General features: G+C 45.8%; 1 protein-coding gene across 1 annotated transcript in view; it reads right to left on the minus strand.

Annotated features, from left to right (window-relative positions):
• Positions 1–7,197: 7,197 nt before the first annotated feature.
• Positions 7,198–14,929, minus strand: part of LOC144947047 (uncharacterized) — a 143,297-nt gene continuing 135,565 nt past the window's right edge. Inside the window, exon 52 of the mRNA XM_078876192.1 lies at positions 7,198–14,155. Within this exon, the coding sequence (XP_078732318.1) occupies positions 14,074–14,155 (82 nt within the window). The 3' untranslated portion in view covers positions 7,198–14,073. The remainder of the gene's footprint in view (positions 14,156–14,929) is intronic.

Consider the following 14,929-nt stretch of genomic DNA (forward strand, 5'->3'; position numbering starts at 1 on the left):
CGTGCTCAGCAGCATCGCGACGTGTTAGCGCCACCTCCAGCAAGCTCTATGCAACTGGAATCCAACTCGTGCGCTGCTAATTAATAATAATTATCTATTAGTAATAATTATCTATCACAGAGCAGTAATTACAACTAGCTTCATCAGGCGACAGCCAGATTGTAAATGTTGTGGCTTGGCTCTCCAACACACCGGTGTGCTGTACTAGTACACTACACTATACACTACACAGTACACTACACTATACACTACACTACTATACACTACACTATACACTACACTACTATACACTACACTATACACTACACTATACACTACTCTATACACTACACTACTATACACTACACTATACACCACACTACTATACACTACACTAGACACTACACTATACACTATACACTACACTATACACTACACTATACACTACACTATACACTACTACATTATACACTACTACACACTACACTACACAATACACTACACTACACACTACACTACTATACACTACACTATACACTACACTATACACTACACTATACACTACATTATACACTACACTACTATACACTACACTATACACTACATTATACACTAGTGCTGTACTCGTGACGAATTGGCCACGTTTTGTTTACGTGACAACCCTTACTAGTTGGCTGTGTCGGGTGGTGGCGGGTTTAACGACACATTTATATATTTACGCGATCTAACCCAAAACGATTTCTATTATTCCCGGAAGCTCAACACAATGCAACCAATATATGAGTGTAATAAAGCCACTGCATTTTTTCCTTTAACTTAACTGACTTAAAATAAAAACAATTGCTTCGGTAAAAAAAAAAATAACTACCCAGCCAAGCCGACCAGCGTAGTGAAGTGTGGCCAACACAAACTCCCGCGATTGACGTTGTATGCGCCAAGGCCTTCATCCAGAATTGTATTGGCAAAGGGTTGTGCATTCTATGGATTGTTGTGCGTACATGACGAGTCTTCATTGCGCTGCAATTTTGCTTCGCGGTGCCATCGCGAGCGCCACTTTATTACGCGAGCGAGAGAGCGGTGGTGGTAAGACACCCCCCCCCCCCCCCCCAAAAAAAATAAACACCGAAAAATATCGCGAACGTCTGTGCAGGAAGGAAGCGGCGTCATTTTTGGAAGAAGCCCCCAGCGCGAAACGTCGGACGACTTGCGGCGGTACAACCCGGACGACTTGCGTCGGGAGAGCTGCATGGCAGCAACCTCGCAGCGTACTCGGCAGACGCGCTCCTGAAAAGTGCCCCGTTGTGTGCATTCCACGTTATAACGAAGCACATTCCACGTTATAACGAAGCACATTCCACGTTATAACGAAGTACATTCCATGCTATAACGGTGTGCGTTCCGCGCTACAGCGGTGCGCGTGACAGCGAAAACGCATTGTATATATTGTGAACAACACCTCGAGTTAAGTGTGGCCTTCCCGTACATTGTTTGAATTCTCAACAATCAGGAGTGCCTTGGCAATGGAACGTCGATAATTATCATAGTTTCGGGACTTTTCCATTTGAGGTACGCGGTGGGGGGGGTGGGCGACTGCGATTGTCACAGCCATTCCTGCGAGGTAACGTAATGCTGATGATGTCAATCGTAGCGGAATTGCATTGTACACCGCAGTGGACTTTCCAACAGGTCGGATTATTTTTGTTTTGCTCAAATAACAAGAGGGGACATGAGGTCATAACTGAGCCGAGGCGCAGCAGAAATCTCAAGCCTTAGAAATGTCCGTAGAAATACATTATTACGCACCATTATTATTGGCGTCACAGCTGTTTACTCAGCAAAGAGTCTCAAGACTATTTTAGGAGGATCGCCGTGCAATTTGCGCAGTCGGGAGCAGCGAGTGCTCTGCGTTTACTTCATGCAAAACTCAAAGCTCAACTAAACCACTGCGAATGATGGCTCAACGGAATGGCGTGTCACGTGGGCATTTGTTGCAGCCAAATTCTCTGAACGCGTGACGTGAATTCTAAATGTGGAGGAGAAAAACCGGAGGACCTTGAGAAAAATCCACGTGACCACGGAAAGAACATGCGAATTCCAAATATACATGTGTCAGGGTCGGGTTCGAACCCACGACCCCCTGTATACCAGGCGAGGTCGTTAACATCTCGCCACCGCGGCACCCCACATGACTCCCCACTATCGGCCAGCGTCTCTTTCGTGCGACGTGTGCTGCCAAAGCGCACTCTGCTTTCCTTCACAGTTAATGTGAAGTCTCTTGTACGTTTTCTGAACTGCGTTTTCCCTCTCTCCGTCTCTTCACTGTCATTCCATTGCGCGCTCTCGGCTCTTTTTTCACGTTTTCTTCGTTTGCTGTTATTGTTGTCAACGTTCCCGTTCCCCGACGCATGGCGTCCTGAGTCGGGCTTAATTCTTTGTTTTTTTAAGGAGGAGTTGCGTTCTCAACAATGATATCGCGTCACAGCAGGCGAACTCCCTCAGATGGAACTTCTCATCGCCAACGATTCGCCCACGGGTGCCGATCGACGCTCGCATAGCAAACGCGTAACGACGCGTGCGCCGGCAATTTAAAATCTACGAACTTTTTTTTTTTTACGATGGAATGCGCTCATACGATGAACGTCGCATCCATTCACCCCACGGGGGAGGGAGGGAGGGAGGGAGCAGGGGTGTGGGTGGGTGGGTGGGTTTTGGTTGGTGGAGTCGGTTGGGCAGCCCTGGAAAATATTCCATGAGAGATGAATCTCTGCTTGCGGGTTGCAATGGGGCCCGCGGTACAATGCACTACTTGTTCCTCCGCCTTTGCGTCGCTTGACTGTGCCGTCGTGCGCGCGCACGAGCGAGCGAGCGAGCGTCATTTGAGCGAAGGATGGCTGCGTGCCGCTCGGCGGTAATTTTCCAAAACGTCTTGGCGCGTTTCACTGCATGGAGGGGGGGGGGGTGCATGACAAAAACACGTGGTTTGTTGTTACCAACATCCGTGCAAGATCGCGGTGATGTGCGTGGATAAACGCCTATGAACGTGGTTGCGTCAGGCTTACGCAGATTTGTTTTTGAGCCTCTACCCTGGTTGAAATCTGTTGTGGACCGCAGCTAAGTCCCTCGGTTGGCGAAACGGTATGAGACCCTTCGTTGCCCGATGCCACGTGGACAGTTATGACGTCATAATGCATCTTGAAAAAATTACCAAAAGACATCGCGTTTTGGTAAATCCTTCCCGGTCGTCCCCCACCCACCCCCATTGTGTTTTGGCTGATCGAGCATTGGCAAAGTTTCAGTAAAGGTGCAAGAGATAAAGGCACTGGGGGGGGGGGGCGGGGGTTGGGTGGCACTTGTCCCTCCGATCGAAATTAGTGATTTCGATCGGATCATTGGGGTTTATTAGTAATAAATCGGCATTTTGCGACCCCCACTGCCACTGTGTAGCATAGTATTACGTGCCAGGACTCTATGAGATGATAGGACAATAGTCTGAGTCCATAATTGGCAATAAGTAACGGCAACGCAGTTATAAGTGACTCAGAATTGTGTGCAGTTGCGTATACAGTCCACGACTTCCCTTCAGCGAGCGCGATGCCGATCACACAACGCGGTTCGAATTCGACCCTCGATCGATGGCTGCGCCGAATAAAAAGCAAGGGACAAGTCCTTACTATCTTCTTGGTTCTTTCGGTAAAGTCACGTAGAATGGAAATAATAAAATAATACAAATAAAACATTACAAAATGACAGACTCTGTCTTCTCGACAGACCTGTTCTACACCCGAAGACGGCTGCTTGCGTTGTGGCCGAAACGTCGTGAGAATTATTTTGTTATGTTTTATTTTTATTATTTTATTATTTCCATTCTACGTGACTTTACCGATAGAACCAAGAAGATGAATGCCTGCAGTCACGAAAGCTTTAAATCGAAATTTAAGTCCTCACTAACTAACAACTCCAATCATTTTCATTGCTGGAGGGGTTGCTCCCCACGACCTGAAAATCCTGGCTCAGCCATTGCATAAAGGCGCAGTCCTGCCGGAAGTGCTTCGACGAGAGGGTGGCTCTCGAGGGCGCTTGGCCTACTCTTCCACGCTGGCGAGATTGTCTTGGAAGAGGTAGGATGCGTATTCTTCGGTTTTTTCGGTAAAGTCACGTAGGTAAACAATTAAAATTAATAAAAAGTTAAATAAAAAAATAAAAATAAAATAAAAATCACGACGTTTCGGAGGCAACACAAGCTTCCGTCTTCAGGTGGAAGTCACAGCACGATAGCTATCGTGCTGTGACTGAAGACGGAAGCTTGTGTTGCCTCCGAAACGTCGTGATTTTTATTTAATTTTACTTTTATTAATTTTATTTTTTTACCTACGTGACTTTAGCGAAAAAAACCTAAGAATATGAATCATTGCAGTCACGAAAGCTTCAAATCTAGAATCCTCTCACTTGATACAGCTATCGTGCTGTGACTGTTCCACCTGAAGACGGAAGCTTGTGTTGCCTCCGAAACGTCGTGATTTTTATTTTATTTTTATTTTACTTTTTATTAATTTAAATTTTTTACCTACGTAACTTTAACGAAAAAACCTACGAATATGAATCCTTGCAGTCACGAAAGCTTCAAATCTAGAATTAGGTAGGATGCCCCCACGCTTTACCGCACGTCACCCTCCCATCGAGCAACTGTAGCGGTACCCATTTCGACTGCCAGGTGGACAGAGGCGATGCGAGGTCGAGATTTAAGAAACTCGCCCCTTTCCCCACCATTGTTTCAACTTCCGAACCGGGACATGGAGTCGAACCGGTAACCGCTAGATTGATTGCAATTCCAGAGCGCCCGCCCGTCGCTACACCGCGACAGCGTTCGAAACGGCACGTATTCGTCGAGAGGCGAAGGTGACCATTGACTTTCTGTTGTTCAAGTCACGCTTCATGGGCCATTCGCATTGGCCCCAATCGCTTCCACGCCGCGTGCTAATCCCCGTGTGCGAGATGCCCTTTCTGGGGTTGTGCGAGACGAGGCCAGATTTTTGTAAGAAGGTAATTAATCGAAAACACAAATGCAACACGGGCACGTAAGTACAACTACTTTTCGATTTAAAGCTTTCGTGACTGCAGGGATTCATATTCTTGGTTATTTCGGTAAAGTCACGTAGAAGGGAAATAATAAAATCCTAAAAATAAAATAATAAAATTGTATTGTTTTATTTTTATTCATTTATTATTTCCCTTCTACGTGACTTTACCGAAATAACCAAGAATATACAACTACTTTGTTTCATCAAACCTATGTATTTATTAACAATATTTAAAAAAAATTACGAATGAGAAGCAAAGGAGGAGTTCAAGGCTGCTTTACAGGTTAAGAACCACTGCCTTAGAGGATTCGTATTTTTCTAAACCTCCGTGGTACACCGATGGCAATGCGTCTTATGTGTCTGTGCATACATATTACTGTTATAATGATGATGGTTATTATCACCAGTAATATTCAATGGGCTTAGTGCAACCATTGTAAATTATGATGGGCTTTAAATCAAAAGATTATTGGGAATAATAACAAAAAATTAAATACACGGGTCTGAGTCACCACGCCAAATCGTTCGAGATGTTTACCGCTGTATTTAAAAATAGCTGCCATTTACGCAACTACACGCGAATGTCAGTCCGCGAGTCCTTGAGAGAAATCGCATATTTTTACAAACAATACACTCAAGGCAAGCATAAAGGCAATCCTTTTAATAAATGGCGTTTTTTTGTTAAACCTTGTCTCTTAAAAGCCCCAGTCATAGAAGGCCATGTGAATGCACACTGTTTGCAGCACGGCTTTTGTTCGCAGTGACGCACGGGCCGATCTGTAGGGTTCGCAGCTCATGGCCCGGCTATTCCTTCACCGCCCACTTTTCTCCGGCGAGTAACGCCAATGTCAGGCGATGTTCGTCGGCTTTCGGCTTGGGAGGAGCAAGTAGGACCGCGTGGGCTGGGGCGTAGCGAATTTGACCGCAGCCGGTGTAAGGGCAGTGGTGTTTAAACTGACGAGGGCATTGCAAAAATGCTGCCAACCCAAACGTTCACCCGTAATTATTAAGGCCACACCGCCCCCACGCCTTCGATCCCTTCACCAGCACGCAATCCAGTGCCGGATGATCTTCAAGATTCATTGCGCTCACCATCTTCAAGATGCCTTGCCGACTCGCCCGCGTCTACCTCTCCTCGATCATCTCACGCTCGTCTCCTCTACGCGGTCTCCTACCTCTCCCCTGTATCCTCACTCTCCTCCCATCCACGCGCTCTCCTACCACTTCCCCGCTCATTTCACTCGCCCCAGCAACCAAGCTTTCCTGTTGAAACTCCCCAGTCAACCTTCACTCAGATGGCAGGTCAATTCATTCACACTATCAGACCTCCTTTACCAGTGGCAAAATATAGTAATAGGTTTTTACCCTTTCGACTGGTACAAAAACTGACACCTTTATACAAGGCATCATGTTTGCGATAACCACAACACAAGCAGTCAAAATGCAAACAAAAAGAAACAACTCTGATGATGATGATGATATGCACTGTCCTTGAAGTTGATTGGTCCACACCCGAGACAGCTTTTCTTAGAGCCTAGTCTCCATTGGTGTTGGACCAAATGACGCCAAAAGGCGTACAACTCAAAGACAGTGCACTATCAATGCATTTTGACTGCTTGTGTTGTGGTTATTGCAAACATGATGCCTTGTATAAAGGTGTCAGTTGTTGTACCAGTTGAAAGGGTTAAAACCTATTACTAGGTCAATTAAATTTCCTGCACTACTCCTAGACGATCTCAAGCCTCCTTCCTCCAGCCGTCCGTGCTGTCGGCTGCCGACCTGCTGAGTACTCGAGACACGTCCAGCGTGGAGATGGAACGCCTGCGATGAGCTCGAGCGAGGAGCCGAGGTGGATTGTTGCAATCTTGATCTGAAGCTTTCGTGACTGCAGGAATCCATACTCTTTGGTTCTTTCGGTAAAGTCACGTAGGTAGAAAAACAAAATAAAGCAGCAGGCCATGCTTTCAGATCTGATGACGGACGCTTGTGTAGCGCCCGAAACGTCGTGATTTATTTTATTTTGTTTTTATACCTACGTGAAACAACCAAAGAGTGTGGATTGTTGGGCGATGCCTTCACCCAGCAGTGGATAGAGCGTGGCTCTGTTCCCGCTGATGACCAATTACATACATTAATGCAGTGATGCTTCAAGTCCTGTGTAGGGTCCTTTATTCCTTGACAAATTTGTTTACAGCAAAACAAGGTCATGTTTGCATACAGCTGGTCAGGGCATGGTTTTTACGTAAAAAATAACCCCCAAAATAAGTTTTTTTGTTGTTAAAATTTTAGCAATTTTCGCACTTTGTTAAAATGCGGAAATTTGCCTTCAGGCAGCTGGTTTCCCAGACACGCGTAAATACACTGGAGCCAAAGATTATTGAGCTAATTCTATAATGGTTTCACTATTGTTATGAAAAATTATACGTATATCATTGAACAATTTAATTATTTCATTTTGCTTATGTAATAAATATCAAGGACTCAAAATATATATTGCATATGCAAGCCTGGGGGAGGGGTTAAAAGAAAATGAAATTAAATATATTTCAATTAATATTTGTTAAAGATACTTTTGTTTGCTGGTTTAGCATTCCCGTTGTAGTCTTTTGCATAAACACGCAAATCCCCGAAGCACTTGAAGCGCTAATACCGCAATCCTCTCCCCCTTTTATACAACCTAACGGTATTATTGGAAAAACACAAGCCCTGATTTTTTTTATGTTAAAGATAAACATTTATTATTATGGCTGAATCACATTCTAAGTGATCAAATGTTAATGTGTTGTAGACAGTTAATATTCTCCAAAGTACTCGCCAAATTTATTCAGCGCTTGGGGGGGGTCCACGTGCCGGTACATTTAATGTCTTCAGTAGTGGGCGATTGCCTGTTCTTCTTTCTACCAAACGTGTTGAATGTTTGCCCTATGTAAAGCGTTTAACAAAACAAAAAACAAACTAACAAAAAAGGTTTGTGCAGGGGTTTTAAAAATCACTCTAAATACACAATACAGTATAAGATGTTTGGTTTGTATAAACAGGCACGACTGTTATAATTAGTAGCGACGGATTGACAGCAGTGATTAACAGTGCGTTACAGATATATATACGTATGGCATGTATGCATGTTGGGTCCATAGGCAGGTCGTGTGTGCGAAAAACAAAAGATTGAAATTTGTTGCACAAAAAGGCACTTGGGTGCTCATATCCATACTTAATAATAAAAAAAGCCAAAATGTTTAAGCATTTTCATATTGGTAATTAAGCCAAGACTTTCTTATTGTGCGAATCAGTGGAAATCTTTGCACCCTATTCAACTACGCATCTCTAGTAGTTGTTCGGCAAGGTTCTATATAACTAATGAATGCATATCACGTGGGCAATATTGTACTCCACTCAGCTTTGCAGAAATGAATGATTAAACCATTGGGAAATACTATTTTTAAAAAAAGTTTAGTTTTACCTGCAAACGACAATGCCTTACAGAATAGCCCCCTTGGATTTTTTTTTTATTAGCCCGTTGATTGGCTTAATTAGCAATACAATTGTTTTATAAACTTAACTCCCGGCTTTTTAAACATGAACACCGTACTATGTCGGTGGGAGTTGTTCCTTCTCTTTGAAATTAACCAGAACCTCCATCTATTTAAAAACAATATGTTATACATTTTAATGTGGGGTGTGTAGTGAGATTGATTTTGGCCGCCAACGTTTCGGACTTAAAATGTTATAAACGCTGTTTAGATTTTTTTTCAGTTTATTAATTTTTTATTGTACGGTTAAAATGAGCTTCTGCACGAAAAAAAACCTCACATCAACCCAGAAGAAGCTACCGTTGTGCAAAGCTGACAAGCTGTGCCTTCACACGCAAAACGGACACATTTTCACATTCGAAAAACTGACCTACGACCTCTATTTCAGCGGTCTGCACCGACTGTTTGCATCTTGCGGCTTCTTGCTAGCCACGGAACAAAGACTGTGCTCAGCGCATCATCGCGCGCTTTCAGATGCGCTTCTGCGGCCGTCTGGAACGCTCTCTCTTCCGATATTAGGAAGCCACTGGAGCTATGCACCTTTACATCGAGATTGAAAAAGTAATTTCTCTACAACAAATGTTTTATGTGTTTGGTTTGTTGTCCTTCCCCGCACCTCCGATTGGCATGGTTGGCTACGTACAGTGGGAAAGAAATTCAACATATGTATGTTCATGTATATGTTCAACTTTCGCGTACGGCAGCCAATCATCAAATATTGCAGCCATTCGCTGTGGCCTGGATGAATCACCCTAGCACCCCTTACCCCGCATCACCATCGTGCCTGCTCACGATTTCACAGCCGCTGTCCAACAACGCTTGTTCTTCAACGAATTGCCTGGTTTCTCGCAACGTTGACTCGAGAAATCGATCAATTTCCCTCGCGTGAATGTTGGAAACACGAGCGTCTGGCAACGATGGACGCACCGACTCGTCGGGCAGTATATGATTGCCAAACGCGTATTAACATGCCGTCGACTTGCACGTTTGCCAGCGTGCGTGCGTTTGCGCTCACGCGGGAGATTTAAACACGTTACGCTGAAACTGCAGATAGCAAGTTACGCCTTGCAGGAAACAACGCGGCAATAGTTTTTGTTGTTGTTGCATGCGTGCGTGCGTTTCGTCTGTTGCCAGTCTCCCCCGCACCTCCGACTAGCACGGTTGGCTTACGTATGGTGCGAAAGGAAAGTTCAACATGCACGCGTACAATTACGTAGAGAACCGCAGAGCTTGGAGGGTTTTTTTTTTATTTCACCGACTCACCCGTTTGCCTGCGGTTTCCTCGCAGCTCAAGAGTCGCCGCATCGCTCTCTGCGAGAGAGTGAGCGAATACTGGGCGGCACCCAACAAGTTGAAATGATGAATCTTCTCCTTATTATTATTATTGCTCTTTAAAACGGGTAAGACTGTACCCTCCATGTAACAGCGATAAGTAAAATGCAGCATTAACGGCGGGAAGAGCCGAGCGAGGTTATGGGCCGTTCGAATATGAGAGACGCGTGGGTTTCAACAAAACATTGTCAATGCTTGTCCTTGATGCGAGTGACTGCGTTGTATTTATTTGCGTCTTGCCGCACGCTACCGTTACCTGCGCGTACGCGTTGGACAGCGCGCAGAGGGGACAACAGCAGCAGCAACAGCAGCAACAGCAGCAGCATTTGCGGCCAAACTGCCACGAGGCAATATTTGACGCACGCATGCCATGCTTAGAGAGGCCCGCGCGCGCACGAACGCACACACCACCCATGCACCCACACCCACTGTGAAGGCCATTTGTTGCCGATGTTGAAGAATCAGCACTCGCCACCTGACACGGGAATACGCCACCTTGTCCATGCTCTCACACAGTCGCTAAAATGACACACACACAAACGCACGTTTCGTTGCCCGTTTTCGTCCCGTAACACGTCGTAGTAGCACCCCCAGTTCGCTACCGGTCCAACGTTTTGAGAAGTTAGCACCATCCCATAATACATATTCGTATGTAAGGCATTAATGAACAAAAAGACAATTCCCAATGCACACTTTCACCAAATATAGCTCTCTAATGTCATTCATCACCGCCTGCACCAGAACACCCCCTCCCCCCGCCCCCCCTCTTTAAAAAAGAATAAGCCGGTGACGGCGCGATAATTTTTGAATGAGCTATCGATTCACGCGAGCCACGCCGTCACTCTAAGCTGTGGCCACTGTTGGCAACGTGCCAGGTGTCATCCCACGCCATCGCATTGTTGTTATTGTCAAAATGCGAGCCCCCCCCGCCTCCGTGAAAGGGTCAACTGGAAATTTCCACTCAACAATGGGAAAATCACACACACGCACACGCTCGCGCACACATGTACGCACAGTCTCAACACACGATCGGTCTCGCCCACATACGATGCTATAACGGCCTTGCGCGAGTTCCGTGCAACCACTCTACTGTTCCACATCTTTGGTCTTGGCGGCGCGCGTGGAACGGCATATCAATGGGTGAGGGCTCTCCGATTGCAATGCTTTTCCCCAATCGCGCACGCAGACAGCGAGAGAGAGATGCCGAGCAAAGTTGTCACGGTGTCAAAACTGCGGCGAACCGCGTGAACGGATTGACGACGCTCGCCAAACCGCACAGACAAAAAGAAAACGCGGCTGCAAGTGGCGTGCAACAAAAACAAATAAACCTTGGTGAGCTTTAAACTCGATTTGATTTTATTGTCAAAAATACAAACCCGAAGGGCTGTATTTTTGTTCTTGTCTTAAGCAAATATAAATCGGCTCAATTTTCAGAGGAACGTTCCGTCGAATATTCCGCTGAAAATAAGGCACGGTCCAGCCATAAATCTTCAACATCGGAGACCGTTGCGTTCGGTAAGTACTTGCAACATCGCACGGTCGTGAGAGGTGACGGAACCTTGGGGAGGCCCTCATCCCGCAGTGGATAGAACCATGGCTTCACGATACTGGTCGATGATGACTTTGCATTCGGTGAGGCCAGTTTTTTTTTTGTCGTGATTGGAGAAAATTCGAATTTAACAAAAAAAAAATCAACATCCGTTATTCATCATCAATAAAGTGAGCGCGTGAGTAGATACAGTCAAGTGTATCGAAACAAAAATACAAAAAAAGCAGCGAAGCTTAACATGGCAGGCCTGGACTTACACTGATCGTGTCATGAGCAGAATCTACGAAAACAAATCGTAACACACTTCTATCAGTCTGTTTACATATTGACGTGAAGGCAAAATAGGCGCATCACTACGAATGCCAGTAGGTGTTTTGTAGCTGAATGTTTGCGGACAAACGTGGCAACTATCGCGACGTATTCGTGAACATGTAAACAGCTTCACAAGCGGTGTAACACTGTCTGCCTATCAATGAAGCCCATGGCTCGCTGGCTTTTATTACTGTGAGGAGGAATCATGGTTTGGTCAATCAACATTTCACTATTTTGGCACTCTCTGTCTAATGCTAGCACACTCAAGCTACCTAGTGACCGGGCAGCGTAGTTCTCTAGCGGATGCCATCCGATTCGTTGTTGCGCCGCGTGAACGGACGATGTTCAAGTCACCCGCGTTCATCCGTGCCCAGCGCGAGACACTCCGGACACGCCGCGCAACACCGCAGCAGCGAGTCGTCGGGGCACGCGGAACAACGCAGTGCAGAATCACGAGGAGTGCCTTGCACGCCGACGCTTCTCGAGATGCTGCGCACGCAAACGGTGGCCGTATTTACTTGACGTGGAGAGAGAGAGAGATAGATAGACGATGCAGGCAAGTCACGGGCAGAGAAAAACGAGGACAGGGGCGTCAACAGCACGGCGTGCTGATGGGGAAGGGGCGTTTGCGAATTTGAGAGTGTAAATCGGCAAACTCCACGTCGGCATAACTCGTCGCTCGCGAGGGGGTAGAGCGTGTCATCCCTCGCCGTTCGGTGGCCTTACGAGCCCCCGAACATTGTTGTTGTTGTCGTTGTTATCGGGTAAAGTCGGCGTTAGCCGAAGGTGCGCCGTTACATTGCCGCCGGTAACACGGTGTTCGATGCGGCACCTAGCCTGGCACGCATTGCCACAATCGGCCAAGCTTCAACGCAGCAGCAGCAGCTCGTTGTTAGGTCAACTGTTCGCGTACGTCAAATTGCGGAGACACTTAGTGGTCTGACATTAGAGAGAAGGAAAAACGAAATCAAATGATTAATACGACATGCATTCAAGTAATATAATCCACTTAAAACTGCACTGGCCAGTTTTTGTTGTTGTCATTTTGTTTGTAAGCGAAGGAACTAATACAAGGCTTCTGGGGGTTTGTGAGTGTGGCATGTGTAGCTTAATCTATGCAACAGCACCATATGAATAGTTAAAGATCAGTCACATTATATAAAAAATAATATTATTATATGCGCCAAGCCTTTCTATAACAGCAGTCTTTTGGAGCTTAGCAATTGCCAATCCAGACCTTCCAAAACTTTTACAAAATGAGGAGTCGTCTTAAGTGTAATGTTTTTTTTTTATCAGAGAGAGATGGCTTTTAATTCTTTCCATTTTGAGTGGCAGCTCATTTTTTGCTTTAAAAACACATTTTAAAAACTGTCCAAGGTTTAAAAAAAATAAACGTCTAATGAGAAAACTCCAGGGTGCATTTTTTAATGTAAAAAATGTGCACTGGAGCTCTTTCACTGCGGGAGTTGTTTTTGTTGTTGTTTAATCCCTAAAAAAAATGTGGCACATTTAGAGAAGGAAAACCCCGAAACCAAAATAGTGTCCTACGGTTTAAATATAATCCTTGACCAAAGCATTCTTTTAGTTTTTTTGTTATAAATGATTAAAGCGATTAACAGGACATTCACGTTGAAGACCCCTTATTGATTTTGTGTTTTATGTGCAGATGTGTTTCGTGTGCTATATATTATATATATAAACACACCGGCACATAAACACATACGTAATGTACAATACATATTAAAATGTGTATATGTACACGTACGATCAAAGACGTTGATTTTCTGACGTGTCCTTTTTTTTTCTCTCCAACATCTCCCCTTTATATGCTCATCTTGCGTCAGAAGTAAAGTGGGCAGCACATCTGGAGGGAGTTTTCCACCCCCCCCCCCCGTGTTTAAAACAACTTAGAAAAAAAACAAACACGGAACAGATTTCCCCGCGTCTTTACGCTCACTCCTGCACACACACACACCTCCCGGGCTGCCCCCGCGCATTCCACGTGCAAATTCCTACGGGTGCGCGTGTGCTTTGCGTGAAGCGCAGTGCATCGTGGACGCAGCTGTTCCGTCTCCCCATCGGTGGGGGGGGGGTGATGATGGTGGAGGTGGGGGAGCAGAAAACCTCTGGCGGATGTGCTGCCGAGTTGGAAGGCCTGCGTTACACAACATTAGACGCCTGAGGTACACACAATAAAATATGCATAGAGTTTGTATCATTTACACAGAGAGCACCCTTGTGAAATCATTGCTGTGTTATAATCACCCCCCCCACCCCCCCTTTGGAAGGAGCGTTATGTCTTCCTCATGCAGACTTGGCACCGGCTTATCCTCGAACGCAGCTCTCCAGCCTTGAGCGTTTCCGACTGTGGCTTCCTGAAAGTGACGAGGGCCGGGGGGGGAGGCAGAGGGTGATGTTTGAGTGTAAACAGGACATTGGCTATCTGTGTTAACCCTTTCCCGTACTCGGAGACGCCTCCAGGTTGCAGGGTGGGGGGCGGTGTCCCGTTCACCGCCGAATCTCGGAACGCGCGAGCGGCTCAGCGTCAAGTTTATTCAGAGAGGCGGAGTAGCGCCCTTGCTTTTGCAGACGTTGTTACCGCAGAGAACTGTAGCAACCTGACCGCCGCAATCTAAGACAGCTGGTGCCCAACTGTGCCACACGCCCTCCCGCATGGCCTTGTGGGAGCCTCGGTACCGGAAAAGATATTTTATAATAAGATAATTGTTTTTTTACCCTTTTATCTGGCAACAAACCTGACACCTTTTTTACGAGGAGTCATGTTTGCATAGACCACAATACCTGCAGTCATAATGCAAACAAAAAACACAACTCTGATAATGTATGCACTGTCCTTGAAGTTGATTGGTCCACACCCGAGACAGCTTTCCTTAGAGCCTAGTCTCACATGGGTTGGACCAGATGACGCCAAAAGGCGCACAACTCAAAGACAATGCACCATCAAAGTATGAGAGCTCGGGGTAAGCATTTGAGGTACCAATGGTGTAAAAGATATTTTAGTTTAGTTTTTGTTCCGATGCCGTTCCGATGACGCACTCGTAACACGTACGTCATCGGAATGGGAAAGGGCTAATAGGCTATCGACATCGGAAGGGCCGTGAGAGATGGTGGCAGCCTGGAGAGGCTTT

The sequence above is a fragment of the Lampetra fluviatilis genome, chromosome 43, assembly GCF_964198595.1.
Source record: "Lampetra fluviatilis chromosome 43, kcLamFluv1.1, whole genome shotgun sequence".
Lineage (NCBI taxonomy): Eukaryota > Metazoa > Chordata > Hyperoartia > Petromyzontiformes > Petromyzontidae > Lampetra > Lampetra fluviatilis.